At 41.1% G+C, this 22676-nt stretch overlaps 1 protein-coding gene across 1 annotated transcript; it reads right to left on the bottom strand.

Moving 5' to 3' along the window:
* Nucleotides 1-5013: 5013 nt before the first annotated feature.
* On the bottom strand, nt 5014-14962 carry LOC308370770 (serine/threonine-protein kinase PDIK1L-like; the record flags this gene model as incomplete). The annotated part of the gene is made up of 3 exons (XM_080845478.1): nt 5014-7342; nt 11576-12377; nt 14305-14962. The coding sequence occupies 2 exons, from the start codon at nt 14960-14962 to the stop codon at nt 11614-11616; spliced, it is 1422 nt and encodes a 473-aa protein (XP_080701604.1). The 3' UTR covers nt 5014-7342; nt 11576-11613.
* Between the last annotated feature and the right edge of the window lie 7714 nt (nt 14963-22676).

The raw sequence follows: 22676 nt of genomic DNA, 5'->3' as shown, positions 1-22676 counted from the left end.
AGCAAAATCACAAGATCACAAAATCCTGGAGGGACAGCCTTGGTGTCCATTTCACATTGATTTCATTCTCTGCATGGCAGATCCTCTATCCAGCACTGCTAAAAATGAGCATAACGCACATCGGAACACTCTCATGTTGGGTTTTGGAATCAGATTGGTTGACTTAAGCAAGCACATACTAATATGGAGCAGAGTCAAGATTCTTTGAAACAGATCATTGTAATGTATACATTGTCCATTCTCCTCTCAAACCAGTCTGAGCCAAAAACCATTCCTCTCCATAACTGTTTGATGCGAGCTATATATCTGTAGCACCATTACAGGAAGTAGATCCCACATGAACACCCCAGCAAACCTGATTAGTTTGGTGAGATTAGGATCAAACTGGTTGTAGTGACCCTGACAGAACAGAGAAGCGGAAACAGTAGTTAAGCCAAACAATAGAACAAGGAGTAGGACGTAAATATCCCAGACTCAACATACAATAGCAGGCTTGTCAGGCATCTGTCAAAACATGACCTCAGACAAAGGAGTGTTATTGCCCCTAGTGGGGTCAGGCTTAATGGTCCCCTGTGTGGGGTCTCTGCACCAGAATGAGGTATTATGCCAACCGGGCCAACACACGTAAATATTTTTTGTTCTGGTATGTTTTTCTTTACTTGTGCTGATATTCATCCAGTTTACAGAATGAGTTTAGGTAAAGTTAGCTGATTCTGTCAATGATCTGCCTAAATGTGTCTGTCACATCAATAGGAAGCAAGAGTTAAAGTAACGGAGGAAGAGTCATCCACATTCACTCCCTGTTTAAACCCAGAACAAAATCTTAATGTCTCTACTGGGAGACACGAAAAGACTGCAGTACATGCAATTTAGCAAAGAAACTTATAATTATGTGTCAAACTAGGATTGTTAGGATGAACTAGCATTCATTTGTTCAGGTGTCTCAAATTAATTTTCTACAGGAACACTGGCTAAAATTTGGCTCTCAGTACTGTAACTGTGTGTTGAGGGGAAAAAACCTACTAAGTGAGTTTGCAGTCATATCCTGAGAGCAGAAAAAATGGTGCATTGACATAGATGCCTAATCTACCCGACTCATACATGTTTGCCTATGTGTGTGTCCTTTACCAGATGTTTACACGTGGCAAAACTCACTCCTTATCGGTGCCTTATTTTCACTAATTGTATAAGTGGGTCTCTATTCACAAAGGGACGTGTTTGCCCGGGCATGTAGAGCAAGAGGCCGTCATTTGGGAGTAGTTAACTGCAAAGCTCCTGGACGTATGCTGAAACCCAGGGGATAGGACGACGCTCTATTCTTCTCCAGAACCTTCTATTTTTTAAGATAAAATATTCTCCCCAACCACATAACTGCAGCTCAATACTCTTCAATCAATTACAAAACACCATGCTTGGTCATGTTTATGTTTTAATGTATGTAAGACATTAGCAGAGGCAATGTTACAAAAGCATTAAGAAAAAGGATAAAAACCTTGCATGCACACAAATCTAAAATCCTAGATTGTAAATCCATCTGTTTTTGAGCTACATATAGGTCTATACATTCATAATGAGTGGGGTCAACGGGTCCACACTTCCTCCCTTCCCCACACTACCGCTGATGACGTAACCAACCAGATGACTGACCTCCATTGCAGATCTGCGTTTTACATCGTTCCTCGGGGTCAGGGAGTACAAGGCTGACCCATCCCCCATCCTCACACTCACACTCACACACATGTATCGTATGCACACATCCCCTCCCCCTGCACCAAAACACATACCATTGCCATGCATTCAACTCAGTCTGGCCCTCAAGTCCCAGCGGGTTTCTACGAACGTTTGGTTGGCGTTTACTTTGCCTTGTTCCTTCCCCCAAGAAGGCCTCTATTAGTCACCCTGGAAGCAGAGCATTTGTTTGCATTGTAGGAGGACATTACAGTGTGTTTGGAGAGGAGAAGCCCATGCTAACAAAACAAATCTTGTTTGGTAACTGAAGGGTATGATCTTCATTTGCTATATAAGATTCGCAGGCAATCCAAGTGCTCTAATAAAGCTCAAAGTAAATACCTTGTTCCCAGGGATACACAAAGTGTCACATGCACATGACACCAGGGCTTTTCAAAGCCCTACCCAGCCCCAGGTTTTCACAGCTCAGTGTTGTGTCCACCTCCCTGCAAACACACAAACATACACACATACATTACACAAACCCGTCTGAAGAAGCTGTTACGTGACAACAGTACAGCATGGCTGAGGTGTTAAACTTTATATATGCAACACCGAACTGAACATTACATTAACTGAGGACACATACACTGACAGTGTAGTGCCAGAAGGGACACATTTCACAGGATTACACAGGAAGTGGTTGCCATTGTTTGTTAAGGAGGACTCCTGAGGGTAACAAGTGTGTAGGACACTGAAGTGGTTTCACTGGTGACCATTACTATGGTGACCTCTCCATGGCTGAGTGGGGTGGGGAACACTTGACCCTGAATTAACTACTTGCAAATCACAAGTATTTGTTTCCTGGTATTCTTGTATTTGAAACGTCATCAACTGCCACTCCCGCAAACCCTGACATGCAGGCTTTTGTTTTGTAACTTTTTTTAAAAACTTTTCTCATGAGTGAGGAACATATTGTTCCATTCTGGTATAGCTGGCTTTTGATTAAGCAAAACACAGGTTCCCTGCGGCTAGCTGTCTTGTTTTGAAAAGGGATGATCCTGTCCAAGCCAATTACTGTGACGTGCCAACTTACACTGGCGCAGTACCGGGCCAAACACAACAACCACAGACAGTCGCCAACGCCAACCCACACTGAGAAAAATGAAATTGGTCCCAGCAGGCTTATTCCAGTCCACAGAAACATCTTCCAACGGTATTGTTTGCCATTTCTCCCCCATTCTCATCACATTAGCTCACGTGAGAGATTCATTCATCTTTGCGGGTGCAGTACAAACACAGACGAGACAAGAGATAAAGATTTCGCAGGAGTTTATTGAAAGAAAAACAAAACAAAAAAAGTTATCCACTGCTTACAATAACAGCAACATAATTCACTGAAGGGTCTAGCAGCTCTGTGAGCTCTATGACAGAGAACTGTACATGTAGTTGAGGACAGGATATATTCACATTATACAGAGTCAGACCCTCCCTCCCTCTCTCTCCATGCCCTACCAGACACAATAAAGAAGAACAAGAAGACATGTTCTTAACAGTGAAATGCAAAACTTGAACATGGCTGCTTCGCCTGACATGCAGATTAGGTAGGGTTGCATAGAGAACAGGTTGGTTACAAGCGTTCAAGTGGAGTGCTAATTTGTAACAACCCAATGCCAAAATGGTGGAACTCTGCCCAGAATGAATGAATTCACAGATCAAATAAAATGACAATGGTTGTAATAAACTGATGACAGCATTAAGAGTATGACGGTATGAACACTGTCTACTTTTTAGTTATTGATAACTGAACTGCAGTAGCACATCCCCAAAATGATACCAAAAAACATTGACAATATACAACCTTGTCTCATACTTTATTAAAGTGTTTTGGCCAGATCCTGTTAGTGTTTCTTAACTCGTGAAAGATGGGGTACAATTCGTTATTTTGTGATGCATCATTATGGGGTAGTGAACCTATTGTGTTGTTAAGTGTGAAGGACTGATTACCAAAATATTCATAGGACTTTGGGTCAAAACTAAACCATATCAGAACTAAAAAAAGTCTTAAAATGTCACTAAGCCACTTCGACAGCAGTGTTTCTTAACAGGTAAGTCACAGAATCATTCTGAATGGGTCGCAGAATGTGTTCCTTCAGAACTTCCATGACTTTCATAGATAATATATTTAATGGATATTTTATTTATTTATTTTGAAATGGATAAAGCTCAGCCTTCATGGTTCTCATGCCCCAGTAACAGGGTAAAGGGAGCTCTCAGAAAGAGACAAAGTTGTGGTGAACCTACTACTGTACTGTATGAGTCTGAAGGCTCAGTAGTGCAGAGTAGTGCTGTAAACGTGAGTAGAGGATGCCACTGGTAGGGTAGCTGAATCTCTGTGTTAGAATTCTTAATTTAGGCAGATAGTAAAAACGTATTTTTCTTGTAATTTGAAGTTATCATGTGACTGAGATTAGCTATGTTAAATGCAACTGTGTGTATGGGAAAGAAATCAACATGTAGACTGTGTTTGTATAATGGGCTTATTTGATGAACACAAGAATATAAAGGAAGTTTGAATCATAAGGTCGGGCAACAGATCAATCAAATAGTCCCCAGATTTTTGCTGTAAAAAAAAAAATCAAAATCTTTCTAATCTTGCATTCCTTATGTTCATTTTATGGTTTGAAGTCTATAAAATTGTATTGCAGACCAGTTGAGATCCACTGCCTTACAGGATGACGCCTAATTTGGCTTTATAAGTTAATAGCAAAGATGAATTGGCTTTCACCTGGCAAGAACACAAAAAAGGGATATAAAAAATATTTCATACAAAACAAATGTTCCACATACATCATCCATGAAAAACCACAATCCATGAAACCACCATAGAGCAAATGTTTTTATGTCCATTCTTCACATTTCAAAAAGCTTAATCCCTAAATTACAAAAAAAGAGAAATAAAATGAAGCATATCATTTTCACACACAAGAACTAAAGTAATAGTCCCTTTAGTTCCCAGAAAAAAAATGGAATTGCAAGTTAAGGGAAACATGTTGCTTTTCAAAGGTTCACTGCAAACAACATGAAAACAGGTAGTGAAACATGAGGTACTTTAAGTGTATTTGCAGCTTACTCAATATTAACATGATCCAGGAAAAAAAGAAGAAACCATCACACGAATGTGAGCACTACATAATTATATTACATTTAAATAAAACACTTGAAGTGTGCTTCCACTGAAGAGTTATGGTTATATGTTCAACTAAACAGAATGCCACTTCTCTGTTTCTGTCTCTCTTGAGCTCAACCGAATCTTTAAAGTGGTGGTCATGAACAAAAACTCTGTTTTGAAAACACCAAGTTTTATTGTAAAACAAAAAACAAACGTTCAGCATTGGTCAACCTGGTTCACCGGTAAACATAACCCTAAATACAAATTTTAACCAAAGAAAATAACTGATTTAAAGCATAACAACATAGCCTGTTCCCAAAAAAGACAAATAAAAACGCTAAAAACTTGTGAAATTCCTTATGGAAACAGGTCATAGGAAGTATCACACACACACACACACGGAATACTGAAAAGGGAAATTAGCTTATTTCCTTTCCAAAGAAGTTGTTCTGCTCCGTCAAAAACCCAATTGCCACAAGTCCAAGCCAAACATCTACCCATACTCACGGAGCACTTGATCATCACCAGTTCACACATATTCACGCGCAAGCAGAACTTCAGTTTCTAGAGACAGCCAACAAAACCATTGAGGTAGAACTACACAGACAACTAAAAGTAACTCCAGACACTGGTTATGTTTCTTAATGACTTAAACTGATAAGAGACTGTACTGTGAAATTATGACAACTGCAAACACTTCACATTGATGTAACATGTACACATGTACACACATTTCTGTAGATTAAGTCAGTCTTTGTAGTTGTGACAGTTGTAAGATCAATATTAATTTGCATTGAGGTATCTATAAAGGAAGCTTGATGTTCTGGTGTAAGCCAAAGCCAAGACAGCAGTGAAGAGAAATACTACTGTTCTAAAGGGAAATTTGTCCACTCGTCAAGGGGAAATTAGGTGACAAATATGTGTTCAGTATCTTTGCAAGACATATGATCTGTGATGATGAGTGACGATCAGATCTGTGTTCACACTAAAAGAGTAGTATCTTTGCAACAGACATTTGATCTGTGATGATCGGTGACGATCAGATCTAGGATCTGAATTGAAATATTCCTATAACTATTTCTTAAAACAAAACAAAATCTGAATATGCCAGAATAGTTTATACATTAACATTGTGAGATAAAATTAAGAGGGTATTATTTTGAGACTAAGATCAGGTAGAGATCAATATCAATATTTTGGGCTGCTCTTTGGCACTATTGACTACTGGCAACTCCTATAAAAGACATGACAACTTGTCTGGGCATCTGCACAAAAAATTAAACACAAAGAGTTGAGTCACATGAAAATGACTTAACATTGATTTGTGTGCAGCTAATTGATTTGACTTCGCCCTAAAACCTTGAATACCAGAGCAATCTGATAAGATTAGATATTGGATTTCAATCTGAGACCATTGTACAGTATATCACTTGGGGTTGACCATCGATACTTTCAATCTCTTTCACAACCAAGCACAATGATTCAATCAGCGGGACTTAGAACGGGTGGTGGCCATACTTTCCAAAAACCATTAAAAAAATCCACTCACACACACTCCTTAAAAAAATCTCTTTGACATTTAAAAATAAGGTCAACTGGCATTATTCAAAAGGATATTTCTTTGGGTGATGAGGTCAACCATGAGGGTCTCTCATTTTAGGATAATCTCGTGATATTCGCAGCGGCAACCTTAGACTTGAACTGCACTCTAACAAGAGGATTTCCAGGAGTACCAAAAAAACGGGGATTTTACTGCAAAAATCGTCTGATTGGAGAAATGAATCAAAACATTAAATTCACTTCCAAAATAAATCAGAATTCAAGGCACAGAGGTTGTATGTTATACGTGATAATAGTGTTGGGCGCTGATTAGCAAACATTCTTACACAGCAATTTGTGCCTTTACTGAATTTATGGGCAGAAGTGAGAAGATTACAAACAAGTAATTATGCCAGTGTTGAAGGAACAGTTATCATGTATATATGCGCATGTGTGTATTGGGTGGAGGGAAGATGAGATTTGTGGGGCTGTTTTAAGCGTGCAGACTTCATTGGGCAACACCGGGCTTGAGTTCCAAGCAAGCAAAAAGGCTTGTCTGAACACACAACGCCCCCTTGCTTAGAAGCCCAACCTGGCATGCAGCTGGCACCTTCTTCTGTTCTCCATCACCAAGCACAGCAGCAGGTGACAAACAATCCAAATGAAATGGAGATGATCTACACAAACAGCCTCCGTGATCCATTCACTGACTGTCACCTCCTGGCATCACGAGAAAACAAAGTGTAACAAAAAGTCTAACATTCCTCAAGTCAACAAAAGTCAAAGTCCATCTGATGGCGTAATTAAGAAAAAAAAACGAAAAAGAAGATCTGTGGAATCTCTCGTTGCGGAGGATGCTGAGCCTCTTTTCTTCACATTATATAGATCGGGGGCGATTGGGCTTCACAGTTTCAAAACAAAAATGGCAGTCCCTTTGAAGAACAGGGCTCAGACAGGGAGAATCTGTGGAGAGAGAGATGGAGACAGACATGAGCATACAAGTCACTTCAAGCAAACAGTAAATGTACACAACTCAGAATATTGGGTTACACTAACTTACTCCAGAACAGAGACATTGAGAACAAAACGTGAGTGAGTTCGACAGAACAACTGTTGACATCTTTACTTATGGATATTGCTTATGTTCTGCAACGCTGCTTCACACACCATTATACCTATAATGCTGTGCATCTCAACTGTAATCCCACATTACTTTCTCAAAGATGTCTGCAATAGATCACGACGAAATGATTCATATATGTGAAGAAGCATGCCTCACTTTGCTCAACAACACTGATCAGTCTCTTAGACTTAAGCGGCTCATTCTGGGGCAAACTAGCAAACCCTTCTGTGAGCTGTGTGTGTTTGTGAGGGACAGTGAGAGAGAGAGAGAGAGAGAGAGCGAGCGAGCGCAGACTTAGAGAGCGAGAGAGAGAGAGAGCCTCTGCCACCTCCATTTTGTGTGCCTGGCCATGTGAGTTCCTCCTCATTTTCAGTGGCTGTGTTTTGGGAGGCGGGTGGGGCTAAGTAGAGTGCACTGATGCAGGCATGGCGTGCGAATCCTGCTCCCTGTTGCATAACCCGACCCGTGGCTTAGGCTCAAATGGGTCACTTTCTGATACGATGATGATGACCACAACACAGCAACAGAGGAGCTTGGGTAATGTAAACAGTGACCTGAGTGTGAGGACAAGGCAGGCAAGTAAACAAACAAATAAGCCTCCGCTGCAGAGCTGCATGACGTGATGCTCAGGCTGCAGCACTAAGTGGGAGGGCACCACCTCATCCTGATGCCTGCATCAGCCACAGGCATCTGCTGAACGCACAGGCCGGGAGGGCAACAAGGAAAAACACAGCGGACTGAACTCAGCCACATGATTTGTAAGAGACATACATGGCATGAGGGAGAGTGAAAGAGAGAGAGAGAAAATATTTCAAGTATGTGCTGAGTAAGATGCAGTTAAAAACACCACTGCAGTCCATTTAGAGTGAGCAGCTGCCTGCTCCACCCCTGACAGGGACACACACACACACATGCACACACACACACACACACACACACAACAGCACAAACTCCCTGCAGCGAAGGCAGTAACCCAGAGAGAATCCAAATACACACTAAAAACGCCTATTCTGTGAACCTTTCCCCTAATGACAGGCTCTCTCTTCGGACAGCATGATGAAGTTGAAGTCCTGCACAACTGGCGCTGATTCCTGCACAGCTACCCCAGCTGTTAAAGCACTGATCTGCTTGTGTTGAGGGGCACATAATACTGCGCCATAACGCAAACCCTGGAGGGGTCAGTGAGTTCAGACTGTTCCTACTGTGGTATTACCATAAAACGTATCCCCTTGACACACACACACACACACACACACACACACACATTTCAAGAATCCACACACATAGGTACCCACATAACAAACTTCACCCTAACCCTTTTCTGGGGAACGTCGATGGGAAGGCTCCTTTTTGCACATATTGACGAAGGCAATGCTTTTGGATTAAAAAAACACAAGCAGGTCAATGAGTTCAGCCGTCCACTAATCTGCTAGAGATCCTACATAGATTTTCCTTCCTCTTCCACACGCAATGGAGACATCACCCACACCTCGATCTGTGTTCCCTCAGGCCAACGACAAGAGCAAGCGCCCCAATGCGTATGCCATCCCGACACACGGCTCCTGCAGGACACGCCGTGCTGAACATTCCCACATTAACCTCGCTCATATGCTGACACTGTTCTGGGAACCTCCTTGTTGTGGTCCCCTGAGGTGGTGTTGGGTCTGTATCATTCGGCAGCCTACTTTCTCGCCTTGCTTCCTTTGTATCCGCTATAGGGAGCTGCACCTTCTCTGCCCTATATCTTCTTACAATCACCAAATCACAATTTGCCTTTTCAGGACTTAGGACATAGGTGCTAGAAACTAGTTTTATGTTGTGTTGCATGTTTGATCAGTGTGCAGGTCCCAGGTCCTGTTACCAATTGTTTACTTAATCAGATAAAGCAACTTATTCTTTGAGATGTTCACTGAACCTCACCAAGGTCTATGAAGAGAGTGTGGAGAAGACCTATATAGCTCTTTTTAAAGTGTACAAATATCAATCTGTATAAAAAATACATCAAATGATTGATCACATTTTCACTCAGACAGGCCTGTAACCCAATGATCCACAGGAACTTAAGGCACTTTGTCCTGCCGAAAGAACCTAAAATGCAACAGAGTCTTTGTGTGTGTCAGACAGTCAGACTATGCCAGACAAGTAGAGAGAAGTGTGGGGGGAAACAGACAGAAAGAGAGCGAGTGAGAGAGCTGGAGAAGGAAGGGGGGATGGTTGTGGAGTACAACGAAGGGGGATGGTAGTGAAGCACATGAATAGCGATTCTGAGGAGCAGGCTTCGGGACAGCTGTAATGTCCTCATTAGAAGAGAACTGCCCCCCCCCTCACCCCCAATCAGACAAAAGCATTCTTAAGAAAGGTGCCTTTGCCCCCCCTCTCTTCAGTTTTAGCCATGTGACACATGACTGGGACCTCACTGTGTAAACATATATGTGAACACACTGCATTGGGGCAACAGCATTTAAGGTCTCACCAAAATCTGGAAGTTCAACAAATATCCAGGCCAGTAAGGTCTGGAAATTTGAAGAAGAATTCAGCACACTGCTTTAAACACAAGCACGGCCTCTTGACCTCAAACGAATGCTGATTCATGGATTCCCGCTTAATCTCTACTCAACCACTCTGTCCAGGTGAATGACCAAACAATGAAGAATTCCGTCTCAGCCAGACACGCTTCATTGTGAAGGTTGGCTGCTGCCTGTGAATCACCTTGTCTTGATGCTGGTGTGTGGCAGATAATGGATTCTCCCTGAAGTTGGAGGGAACCAAGCGAGGGAAGAGGGTGGGGGGGGGGGGGGGGAGCGGGCGAGGGGGCAATGAGTGCAGTTGTGTAACAGCTATCCCAGCATGCCCCGGGGCAAACAAAAGGATCTCAGGCAGCCATGCAAGTAGACAAGAATCGAGGAACCCCACATTTCTGTGAAACTTTTATTATTTCTAAATATTGGTTTTATTGTCCAAATTGAAATAATAACCCCTCCAGCAAGTATATAATGACTGAAAAATAACAACACAATTTGTAGAGTATACCGTTTCTGTGTCTTAATAACCATGACAATAAACTGCTGCATCCTGATTCATCAATCTGAAGGTGACTTTCAATTTTGGTGTACTGTACTTGATAACAAAACCATTCCACTAGGTTTGAATTGTTAGGTTAAAGTGAAGTTCTCGTTTGGTGTAACAACCTCTCATTCTATTACATTAAGATCTCGCATCTGCTCCAGGAACAGATCCACTCAACAACATGCAGTTTTGTTGTAGTGTTTGTAGTTAGTATTAATATCTTGTCATTCATTTTGATGATGTATAGTCATGTAAATGAGACATAAACACACAAGCAGCCCAGGCTCTTCAAAATGGAGTTTTGTGCTTTGGGACAAAACACGGCACCCAAATGTAAAAAAAAAAAAAAAAGATTTTTGGATCAACAAATATATCGCTGGAATACATAAGCTAGCTATGTTAACTAGTTTTACCAAAGTCAGCGTTGCTGCTGTTGGTGTTTGCAAAACATCTACAGGATGTCATCTATCGGTTGTCAGCTAGTTAGCCCCCTAGACAAATAAACGTAACATAAACACAATGCCCCTTTGACAGAACAGTGCATGACAGATATCATCCCATGTGTTGTCAATGCAAGCGTGAGCTAGTCAACTCCTTTGGGTCCATTCAACCATGGAAAACCTTTGCAGGAATCCCTGCTACCATCTTGTAAGGCATTCCGATTGGTAAGCACAGCTCCTAAAACCCAATGTTTGACTGAAGGTGACAGTACAAGAAAGTGCCCTGCACACATCTGTCCCCTAGTGAGCTCTTGTGTAACGCATGTCTGAAGTCCACAAATATAGAGGGTGATGGAAGGGAAGTCAGGAAGAAAAGGTACAGTTTGTAGAAGGAAACCTAGCTCAAGTATATATACATATACGGCATTTCCCCAAGTCATGTGGTCATGAGTGAAGCACCACTGACATCTCTACCTGCAAACCGCGTAACAGCTAACGACGTCTAACAGCCAGGCAGTGTTGCAGCACAATTGGCTTATGGACACATCAACAAGGTAGAGTGATTACCTGAAAGTGTCTTCTGCACAGGCCGATTAGGTGTGGGGTCAGGCAGCACAGGTGACCTGTCCCACCCTGCTGTGCAGCTCAAGTGCGTCAGGCCGGTCCTGCGGGTTGACGGCGAGCATGTCGCGCAGCAACTGCCTCACGCCGTCAGACATGTGTGAGCGCCGGCGCTGAGGGATGCTCAGCACCATCTTTGGGTTCTCCAGCAGCGCCTCGCCCACCGGCATGATCTCGGTGCCCTGCCGCACGTACGTGCCCAGCAGCTCGCGCTTGGACTCGGCGTCGATGAAGGTGATGCGCTCGATCATGGCCCAGATGATGATGCCCAGAGCAAAGATGTCTGCCTTGGCCGTGTAGTGGCCCTCCCACACCTCGGGTGCCATGAAGAAGTCGGACCCGCAGGCTGACGACAGCCAGCACTTGTTGACGTTCACATTGTTCTTGTTGATGTACGCGGACGTACCGTCCTTGCGGTCGGCGCCAGTGTCCCTCTCGCGGCTGGCGGCCGAGCCCTTGCCTGTGCCCAGCCCTGCACACACCTTACTGAGGCCGAAGTCGGCCACCTTGAGCACGGGCGTTCCCGAGCGCTCGGAGATGAGGATGTTGTCTGGCTTGAGGTCACGGTGCACTATGCTGTTCTGGTGCAGGAAGGCCACGGCGCAGCTCAGCTGCCGCATGAAACTGGAGTTGGTGTGTGGGTCGGGCTGCCGTGACAGGATGAACTGGTTCAGGTCGCCACCCTCGCAGAACTCCATCACAAACCACAAGTAGCAAGGCTCCTCTGGGTAGCCCAAGACTCGCTCCCCTGTGGAAAAAAGAGGATATTTTTTAGACACTGATTCTCTATTTAACTATATTTTTTTGGTCACATTTAACATACATTTCCTTAGATAATCAACAGACAACCCCTTAGAACATATTTTACTGAAGTGATTCTACAAAGATGGCGGTCATAAGGCCAAATGCACATAGAGACCTTCACTCAGATAAGCAGTAGTCAATCAGCAATAATGAAGAACTAAATCCAAGGGCCTAACGGTCCAATGGTTGGTAACTGTAACAGAAGGTGAGTCTAGAGAACTACTTCATAGAAAACTCTCAGCATTCTTAGAATGAAAGTAAATGTCCACTCCTTGGCCATCAAGCAATCACCCCCCACCCCCATGATGAAAGGCATGCCCCCCACCCCCATGATGATAGGCATGCCTTCCTCAGAACAGCCCTGAGGGAGGTTTGGTGCAGAACCTGTTTGAGGCTGAGATCAACATGTTTTCAGTTGGTTCTCTCATTCCAAACAATAGTCCATGATGAATACCAACCCTGCAGGAACATACTTCCAACTCTGTTAACCATTCCAAATTCCTGTACTTACAGACATGAACACTGGCACGACACTCCCACAATGATTGTGCCTGGTTTGACCACTGGTAAAAAAGCTAGACTACCTACAACATGATACACAATACAATAACTAAGTTCACAGCACTAATAAAACCTGGGCACGTCAAAATAAACTTTTACCCCTTTGTAAACCCTTTCTTCACTTGTTTAACAATCATAAAAAGTGGAAGTCCATACATCAAGGTCAATGAGGCAAACATTGATCCAGGAATGCATCAAGGATGATCAGATTATCTTGACTGCTTATCAAACAATGGTATTTTAGCTCGCAGTAAATAATTACAGCAATCCAAGTGAGCCATACTGGGCAAGTCTGAAGATTGCACATTTGAGACTGATTAGTTACATGTTGCAATTTAACTTCATTACGGTGCATGTTCATTATGTCAAGTTTTCAACTGATTAGTGGTGTCTGGAAAACAGAACAGAGACAATACATATTCATCATACTTCAAGCTCTAGCATGAATAAAACATTATCATATATTTGAAGACATTTTTTCATGTTAACACATAGCCTTCCGTCACGTGAAAAGTGCTGAGTTCAGCACATTATCACTGAATGCTTACACCCCTTGGGTCAAATGCAACAATTCAGCAACTCTAACTCTGGGTTGTTTTGACAAATTTGAGATAACGGAGTCTAAAAACTAAATACAACTAGAAGGTCCTCAATGGCTGAGTGTTTAAACGACTTGAACAACAACTCTTACGTAAAGACGCGTAAAAGAGTGCCAGCCAGCCATTTTAGGCGGAGAAACACCGCACATTTCACATACCGCTGGCTATGCGTCCATGTTAATGCGTTCAAATTACACCTACAGAAAACGGACCGACAAACCCCCACCCCCAACTTCTATAGTTGTATAACATGCAGACCAAGGGGAGGGTGGAGTTCCGAACATTTGACCGATTTGTTGACGATACGCATGATTACATTATAGCATACTCAGTGTCTAACTATCAATGAAAACGAAATAACCGCTTCAACAAAGACGTCTTCAGACAACAAAGTAGCCATTCGACCATAACAGTATGCGCACTGATATTAACTTGACTGTGTATCCGAGCCAGACATACAGATATCTCCTCATGCGTGGCATACAATAAGTAATCGATTGAGAAAAAACAGAAGCCTAGTTATCACATATATTTAGACGAAATCCTGACGAATGTTGTAATAAGGACACTGTTCCCTTAGCCTGACGTCAGATATAGCTAGGAGAGGCCATTCTCTGATTCTGAATCGGGTATTAACCTGCAGAACTCTGACAATACGTAGTAAATAACACAGATTTTATGCACTATAAAATAGGTAAAATAGGCCCTTGCCTTTCAATGATGTCTCCACAAGCCGCAAATACTGCTTGGAATGTGTATTCCCATGACTCATCTTTTGGGCCATGCCATTCCTCTGAAGTACACATTCTTCCAACTGGACCACATTCTCATGTCGTTTTTCCAAACTTGTCAGCGCCCAAAACTCGGCCAAGGCAAGCTCAACATTTTCGGGGGCATCGCAGCGAAGTTTCTTGATGGCCACTCTTGTACCAGACCTTCTGGCTACGGCCTCATACACAACGCCATAACTTCCTCGTCCAACCTCACGGAGTAAGCTATAGCGCGGGGACATAACTCTTCCCTCCAACTTTCCATTTTTCAGATGTTCAAAATCTTCACCCATGACATCGTTGGCATTTACATTCCCAACGCTCAACGAGCGAAGTACGCTAGTGCTATCCCTTTTTGTCGTTGCATCTTGGGAACCAGTTCTTTTACAGGCTCTCCGTGTTCGCCGAGGCGCGTTGTCAAACGTATCCATGACTGTCTTTACGTTATGAAAGACGGCTTTGAAAAACCGTCTCGCTCTGCTTTCATAACTCTTCGGTGGTGTGCAGCTTTGCAAACTTGTGCCTTTCCCACACTCAAGATATTTCTTTGAGTTCAATGAATAAACGTACGCCCTGTTCGTCTTGGGCCTGAAGCGCATGAGGACTGTTCTGAATAAACACTGACTGGAGAAGAGCCAGGTTAGGACGAATCCATTTTTTTAAATACAGGGGGGTGTACTTGTAGCATTACACGGTTTATGGCAAGGCCATAAACAAAACACCGAGCTCTCTTCATACAACAACCAACTCACGAATCACCTTTACATAACAAAACTACTGTATTACATCTTAAATTCGTATCTTAAGCAGGACACAAACCTATTTAAAAGAACACCAGCACTCAGAATATCAGGGTACTGCCTAGGGCTTACATTGCCATTCTGTTATACTGCGCTCTCACAAATTAGGAATAGTGCCAGTAGTGCACATATGTCATTTTTTTTTGTTCATGCAATATGTGAAAAGACCGATATTTATGTTGTCCTTAAATAAACCAAAACAAGGGTAGCAACAAAACTTAAGATGAGATAAAAAAAAAATCTGAGCTAAAACTGAGATAAAAGAGACCCCTTCGAAATAACTTCGAATGGGTTGTCCAGTCCTGTTAAGCATGGGTATTCACGTGCATGCGTTTCGCGTCGGGGGCACGTGGAAAAGCACGCATGAACACAGTGTACATTCAGTTGAGAGGAGAACGTACGATGCTGTCGGCCTACAGCCAGAGAAACGAATTAAAATAGTGATTGGCCACTATTACAAGATAGGCCAATTGCTTTCATCATTGTTGTCCTGAAGAAAATTGCAAACCCATTGTCAGGCAATTATATATAGGAAATAATAATATAAAACTAGAAAAATGCATTTCCTGAAGGAAATACCAGTGCATGAAATGCAAAAGTTAGGAAAGGAAGAAGAAAAGAAAGAAGAGTGAAAGAAGGAAAGAAGAAAGGAAAGAAGAGTGGAAGAAGGAAAGAAGAAAGGATAGAAGAGTGAAGAGAGGATGAAGGAAAGAAGAGTGAAAGAAGGAAAGAAGAAAAGAAAGAAGAGTGAAGAAAGGTAAGAAGAATGGAAGAAGAAAAGAAAGAAGAGTGAAGAAAGGAAAGAAGAGTGACAGAAGGAAATAATAGTTGAAGAAGGAAAGAAGAGTGAAAGAAAGAAAGAAGAAAGGAGAGTGAAGAAAGGAAAGAAAAGTGAAAGAAGGAAAGAAGAGTGGAAGAAGGAAAGATGAGTGGAAGAAGGAAAGAAGAGTGAAAGAGAAAAAGAGAGTGCAAATATTGAAAAAAGGAGATAAAAATGGAGTGAAGAAGAGAGATTGAGTGTGAGAGAAAGTAGACTGAGAGGGATAGAGAGAAAGATGGAGAGATGGAGAGAAAAAAAGTAGAGAATGGAAGGTGTCTTAATGTTCCTAGTTACAGTTAAATTGAGAGGGACAGAGGAGAGGTTCCTTTGATTTGGCGCAGCTGTCAGTGAAGCACAGGTGCAAGCCAGTTTAAAGACCCTATTATGATGTCATAATGGCCCAATGTAAGTCAATGGGAAAATTTCGATTCGTTTTTATTTAATATCTTAAAAAGTATAACGTTTAGAAAAGTGAAAAATACATAGCATAAGTGTCCTTTACAAGACCTACGCGACAAAGTTTGAATGAAGTTTCTACGTTAAGCGGTTCGGGCTGAATTAATCGCAGAAAAAGGTAACAAGAATAAGAACTAGAAAATGCATTTCCTGAAGGAAATACCAGTGCATGAAATGCAAAGGTTAAGAAAGGAAGAAGAAAAGAAAGAAGAGTGAAAGAAGGAAAGAAGAAAGGAAAGAAGAGTGTAAGAAGGAAAGAAGAGTGAAGAAAGGAAAGAAAAGTGGAAGAAGGAAAGAAGAGTGGATGAAGGAAAAAAGAAAGGCAAGAAGAGTGGAAGAAGGAAAGACAAAAGGAAAGAAGAGTGAAGAAAGGAGAGAAGAGTGGAAGAGGGAAAGAAGAAAGGAAAGAAGAGTGAAAGAAGGAAAGAAGAAAAGAAAGAAGAGTGAAGAAAGGAAAGAAGAGTGGAAGAAGGAAAGAAGAAAAGAAAGAAGAGTGAAATAATGAAAGAAGAAAGGAAAGAAGAGTGAAGGAAGGAAAGAAGAGTGGAAGAAGGAAATAAGGAAAGAAAGAAGAGTGAAAGCAGGAAAGAAGAGTGTAAGAAGGAAAGAAGAGTGAAGAAAGGAAAGAAAAGTGGAAGAAGGAAAGAAGAGTGGATGAAGGAAAAAAGAAAGGCAAGAAGAGTGGAAGAAGGAAAGAAAAATGGAAGAAGAAAATAAGAAAGGAAAGAAGAGTGGAAGAAGGAAAGAAGAGTGAACAAGAGTGGCTCTGGATGAAGAGATAAAGAGAGAGTGAAAATATTGAAAAAAGGAGATAAAAATGGAGTGAAGAAGAGAGATTGAGTGTGAGAGAAAGTTGACAGAGAGAAAGATGGAGAGATGGAGAGAAAAAAATAGAGAATGGATGGTGTCTTAATGTTCCTAGTTACAGTTAAATTGAGAGGGACAGAGAGAGAAGAGGTTCTTTGGATTTGGCACAGGTGTCAGTGAAGCATACTAAGGCAGAAGGCAGTAACTTCTATGTTAAAGCTCAGTGGTATGATAACAATGGAATAATGACCCTATTAATTAATCAGTAGTAATACTATTTAATTTATCACAATTACCAATACAATGATTATCTCACACACACACACACACACACACACACACACACACACACACACACACCATTGAATTATCACATTAAGCACATAAAACAATGAACTTGAATTGTCACATGAAACACATAAAACATCTATGCCAGTCCATTGGGGTGTGTGTGTGTGTGTGTGTGTGTGTGTGTGTGTGTGTGTGTGTGTGTGTGTGTGTGTGTGTGTGTGTGTGTGTGAGAGAGAGAGAGAGAGAGAGAGAGAACGATAGAGAATGAGGCCCATTTTCCCCCTCCACATCCCCCCGCTCGCCAAGCGAAGTTACCCGATTTAGATGCACCTTTTTCGGACTAGCCACAGGCACTGGGTGGGGGAATAGCCCGATAGCTTAGCATATCTGCCATGCAATTCTAATGGTAATGCTACCTAGCTTGGTATGCTAACTGTCGGTAGCCTATACATCGTGAAATCAACCAAAATACTGATGTCACTGGCTTTAATTTGATAATGGCATGTTAGTAGTACATTTAATATCAGTACAATTGTTTAATTACTGCTGATATTTTACAAATACGTCAAAAACTCATTTTTGACCAAACTTGAAGTTACGGTCTTTTGCCTTAGCACGGCAGAGTAAAGCACAGGTGCAAGCAGTTAAAGACCCTATTATGATGTCATAATGGCCCAATGTAAGTCAATGGGAGAAATTTATATTCGTTTTTCTTTAATATTTTAAAAAGTATAAAGTTTAGAAAAGTGAAAAATACATAGCATAAGTGTCGTTTACAAGACCTACGCGACAAAGTTTGAATGAAGTTTCTACGTTAAGTGGTTCGGGCTGAATTAATCGCAGAAAAAGGTAACAAGAATAAGAAGAAGAAGAAGCCTAGGAATAACAATACAGGGCATTTCATGCACTGTAATTATAGCTACAGATCCAGCAACAGTCTCAAGACTGGAATCACAATTCTGATTTCAGCAGAACTGCCATTGTTCTAGGAACAGTCTCAACAGCCTCAAGGCTGGAATCACAATCCTAATTTCAGCAGGACTGCCACTGTTCTAGGAACAGTCTCAACAGTCTCAAGGCTGGAATGACAATCAACAACTAGAAAATGCATTTCCTGAAGGAAATACCAGTGCATGAAATGCAAAGGTTAAGAAAGGAAGAAGAAAAGAAAGAAGAGTGAAAGAAGGAAAGAAGAAAGGAAAGAAGAGTGGAAGAAGGAAAGACAAAAGGAAAGAAGAGTGAAGAAAGGAGAGAAGAGTGGAAGAAGGAAAGAAGAGTGAAAGAAGGAAAGAAGAAAAGAAAGAAGAGTGAAGAAAGGAAAGAAGAGTGGAAGAAGGAAAGAAGAAAAGAAAGAAGAGGGAAATAATGAAAGAAGAAAGGAAAGAAGAGTGAAGGAAGGAAAGAAGAGTGGAAGAAGGAAATAAGAAAAGAAAGAAGAGTGAAAGAAGGAAAGAAGAAAGGAAAGAAGAGTGTAAGAAGGAAAGAAGAGTGAAGAAAGGAAAGAAAAGTGGAAGAAGGAAAGAAGAGTGGATGAAGGAAAAAAGAAAGGCAAGAAGAGTGGAAGAAGGAAAGAAAAATGGAAGAAGAAAATAAGAAAGGAAAGAAGAGTAGAAGAAGGAAAGAAGAGTGAACAAGAGTGGCTCTGGATGAAGAGATAAAGAGAGAGTGAAAATATTGAAAAAAGGAGATAAAAATGGAGTGAAGAAGAGAGACTGAGTGTGAGAGAAAGTTGACTGAGAGAGAAAGATGGAGAGTTGTAGAGAAAAAAAAATAGAGAATGGATGGTGTCTTAATGTTCCTAGTTACAGTTAACTTGAGAGGGACAGAGAGAGAAGACGTTCTTTGGATTTGGCACAGGTGTCAGTAAAGCACAGGTGCGTGCCAGTTTAAAGACCCTATTATGATGTCATAATGGCCCAATGTAAGTCAATGGGAGAAATTTATATTCGTTTTTCTTTAATATCTTAAAAAGTATAAAGTTTAGAAAAGTGAAAAATACATAGCATAAGTGTCGTTTACAAGACCTACGCGACAAAGTTTGAATGAAGTTTCTACGTTAAGCGGTTCGGGCTGAATTAATCGCAGAAAAAGGTAACAAGAATAAGAAGAAGAAGAAGAAGCCTAGGAATAACAATACAGGGCATTTCATGCACTGTAACTAGAAAATGCATTTCCTGAAGGAAATACCAGTGCATGAAATGCAAAGGTTAAGAAAGGAAGAAGAAAAGAAAGAAGAGTGAAAGAAGGAAAGAAGAAAGGAAAGAAGAGTGGAAGAAGGAAAGACAAAAGGAAAGAAGAGTGAAGAAAGGAGAGAAGAGCGGAAGAAGGAAAGAAGAAAGGAAAGAAGAGTGAAAGAAGGAAAGAAGAAAAGAAAGAAGAGTGAAGAAAGGAAAGAAGAGTGGAAGGAGGAAAGAAGAAAAGAAAGAAGAGTGAAATAATGAAAGAAGAAAGGAAAGAAGAGTGAAGGAAGGAAAGAAGAGTGGAAGAAGGAAATAAGAAAAGAAAGAAGAGTGAAAGAAGGAAAGAACAAAGGAAAGAAGAGTGAAAGAAGAAAATAAGAAAGGAAAGAAGAGTGGAAGAAGGAAAGAATAGTGAACAAGAGTGGCTCTGGATGAAGAGATAAAGAGAGAGTGAAAATATTGAAAAAAGGAGATAAAAATGGATTGAAGAAGAGAGATTGAGTGTGAGAGAAAGTTGACTGAGAGAGAAAGATGGAGAGATGGAGAGAAAAAAAATAGAGAATGGATGGTGTTTTAATGTTCCTAGTTACAGTTAAATTGAGAGGGACAGAGAGAGTAGAGGTTCCTTTGATTTGGTGCAGCTGTCAGTGAAGCACAGGTGCAAGCCAGTTTAAAGACCCTATTATGATGTCATAATGGCCCAATGTAAGTCAATGGGAGAAATTTATATTCGTTTTTCTTTAATATCTTAAAAAGTATAAAGTTTAGAAAAGTGAAAAATACATAGCATAAGTGTCGTTTACAAGACCTACGCGACAAAGTTTGAATGAAGTTTCTACGTTAAGCGGTTCGGGCTGAATTAATCGCAGAAAAAGGTAACAAGAATAAGAAGAAGAAGAAGAAGAAGAAGAAGAAGAAGAAGAAGAAGAAGAAGCCTAGGAATAACAATACAGGGCATTTCATGCACTGTAATAATAATAAGAAGAAGAAGAAGAAGAAGAAGAAGAAGAAGAAGAAGAAGAAGAAGAAGAAGAAGAAGAAGAAGAAGAAGAAGCCTAGGAATAACAATACAGGGCATTTCATGCACTGTAATAATACAGCCTACTGACATTATTTTAATTAGTTATATTTCTGGAGACTACATCTACAACATACACCCAGAATATCACCCAGGCACAGCTTTATTCTTTTGAAAAGGACGTTTTTATACCAACTCAAATTTAGTATGGGTGACATCTATCCCAGCATTACGCTCGTTCTTGGTCAAATACATTTTTAAGATCAGCAATATAATTCAGTGATGTATAGACTAATGAAAAAGAGCTGTCCGTTAACAACATCAGTATGTCTAATACTCATAACAACTGTTATTTATAGCAAAGATTGAAATGTATTAGAATGGTAAACATCTGCTGTAATTATTATAGATTTTAAACAAAATCTATAGCCAAATGCTGCACCTTAAGTGAAGACAGAGTATTTATCATTCACAGGAACTTACCACCTCAAAACCACAGTTAAACACATTTCAACATTTCCCCTCTTCCACTCTTTCAACCAATAAGATCCAGGAACATTCACACCCTATAACAGAGTTTAGAGTCAAAACAATACTGACACTTGGTTGGATGTAAACATTTGAACCATGTCTTGTTCTTTACCATGCCTTCCTTGAATGCTAATGTTATAGTATTATCAAGGGACATCAACACATTTCACCCAAAAATGGAGAATAAATAAAAAATCCACTATATCCACAAGAACCTTATGCTGACAGACAGAACAATAAACAGGGTCAAACCTTTATTTTCATTTTATTTTCTTACAAAATGTAGATGGCCCAGGCCACAGAAACTGTTTTCAGTTTCATCACACAGAGAGAGGAGAAGAGAGAGAGAGAGAAATAGTGAATATGAGCTGAGCTTACAGTGGCCAATACATTAATGTACTATTTGTATTTAGAAGCATATAACACACAAAGGCAGTAGCACACAGACCTCTATATAACATGTGTAAGATGCCAGCCTTTCTACATACCTTTAGCTTGGCATGCTTAAAACTCTGCTGATTTCACTGGCACAACCTCTGGACTCTCATAGTCACCCATCCCTGAGTCTCAGCTAAATAATCAGTATCAAACTCATCTTATCAGTCACACCAAAATACATTTTCACTCAACTTTCAGGACAGTTGCATGAAGTAAAACATGGGCAAAATCTGCTCCTGCTCCCTCTGGTGGTAATTTTACAGAATACATTTTTCCACACTCTGAGTTGCGTGCTGGTAGTGATGTTTGTGTGTTTGTGTAACATGGGTCGGTTCTTCTAAGAAGACAACCGTGAGTGTTGTGTCTTCTGGCTGCATGCCTTTTACTTTGAAGCAAACATTCAGACATTGGAAAATGAGAGACAGGTCTAAATTTGACATAATGGAGACACAGACGTTGACCGATCATGCTAAACAAACAAAGTGGAACTAAAAATGCATCAAACAGCATTAAAGACAGACAAAATAGTAACAGCCATACATGCTGACATTAGACACAGAAATAACCATGAAAAACATCCTACAACAGAAAATGTGCACAATAATCAGAACACTACAAACCATCTCTCACTCATGGCATGCTGGGAACACTTGGGTCCTGTCCACACTTAAGCCCAATTTATGGCTGTTCGTTTACGCAGACACGCAGAGCCCTTTCCGTTCTTGCGAACCCTCTCCGAGCACCTCTCTGTTGCCTGACGGGCACCCAACTATCTGTCATAATGACGGAGACCCCAGGGCTGTGATTGGTCCAACCCAAATCCAAATCCAGAAGAAGGAAGGCGTTTCTCTGGCGCAAGTGGTATTTTGCAGTTTCAAAACAACGCCGTGCGCCGTGCGCCGTGCGCCATTGACCACAAAAAAGCTGGTCTAATGTCAGAGGCGCAATGTCTAAAGTCTGTAACACGTATTC

The sequence above is a fragment of the Sprattus sprattus genome, assembly GCF_963457725.1.
Source record: "Sprattus sprattus genome assembly, chromosome: 10".
NCBI lineage: Eukaryota > Metazoa > Chordata > Actinopteri > Clupeiformes > Clupeidae > Sprattus > Sprattus sprattus.
Note: the sequence above shows the minus strand (reverse complement) of the source record. Positions and strands in the feature narration are given on the sequence as shown.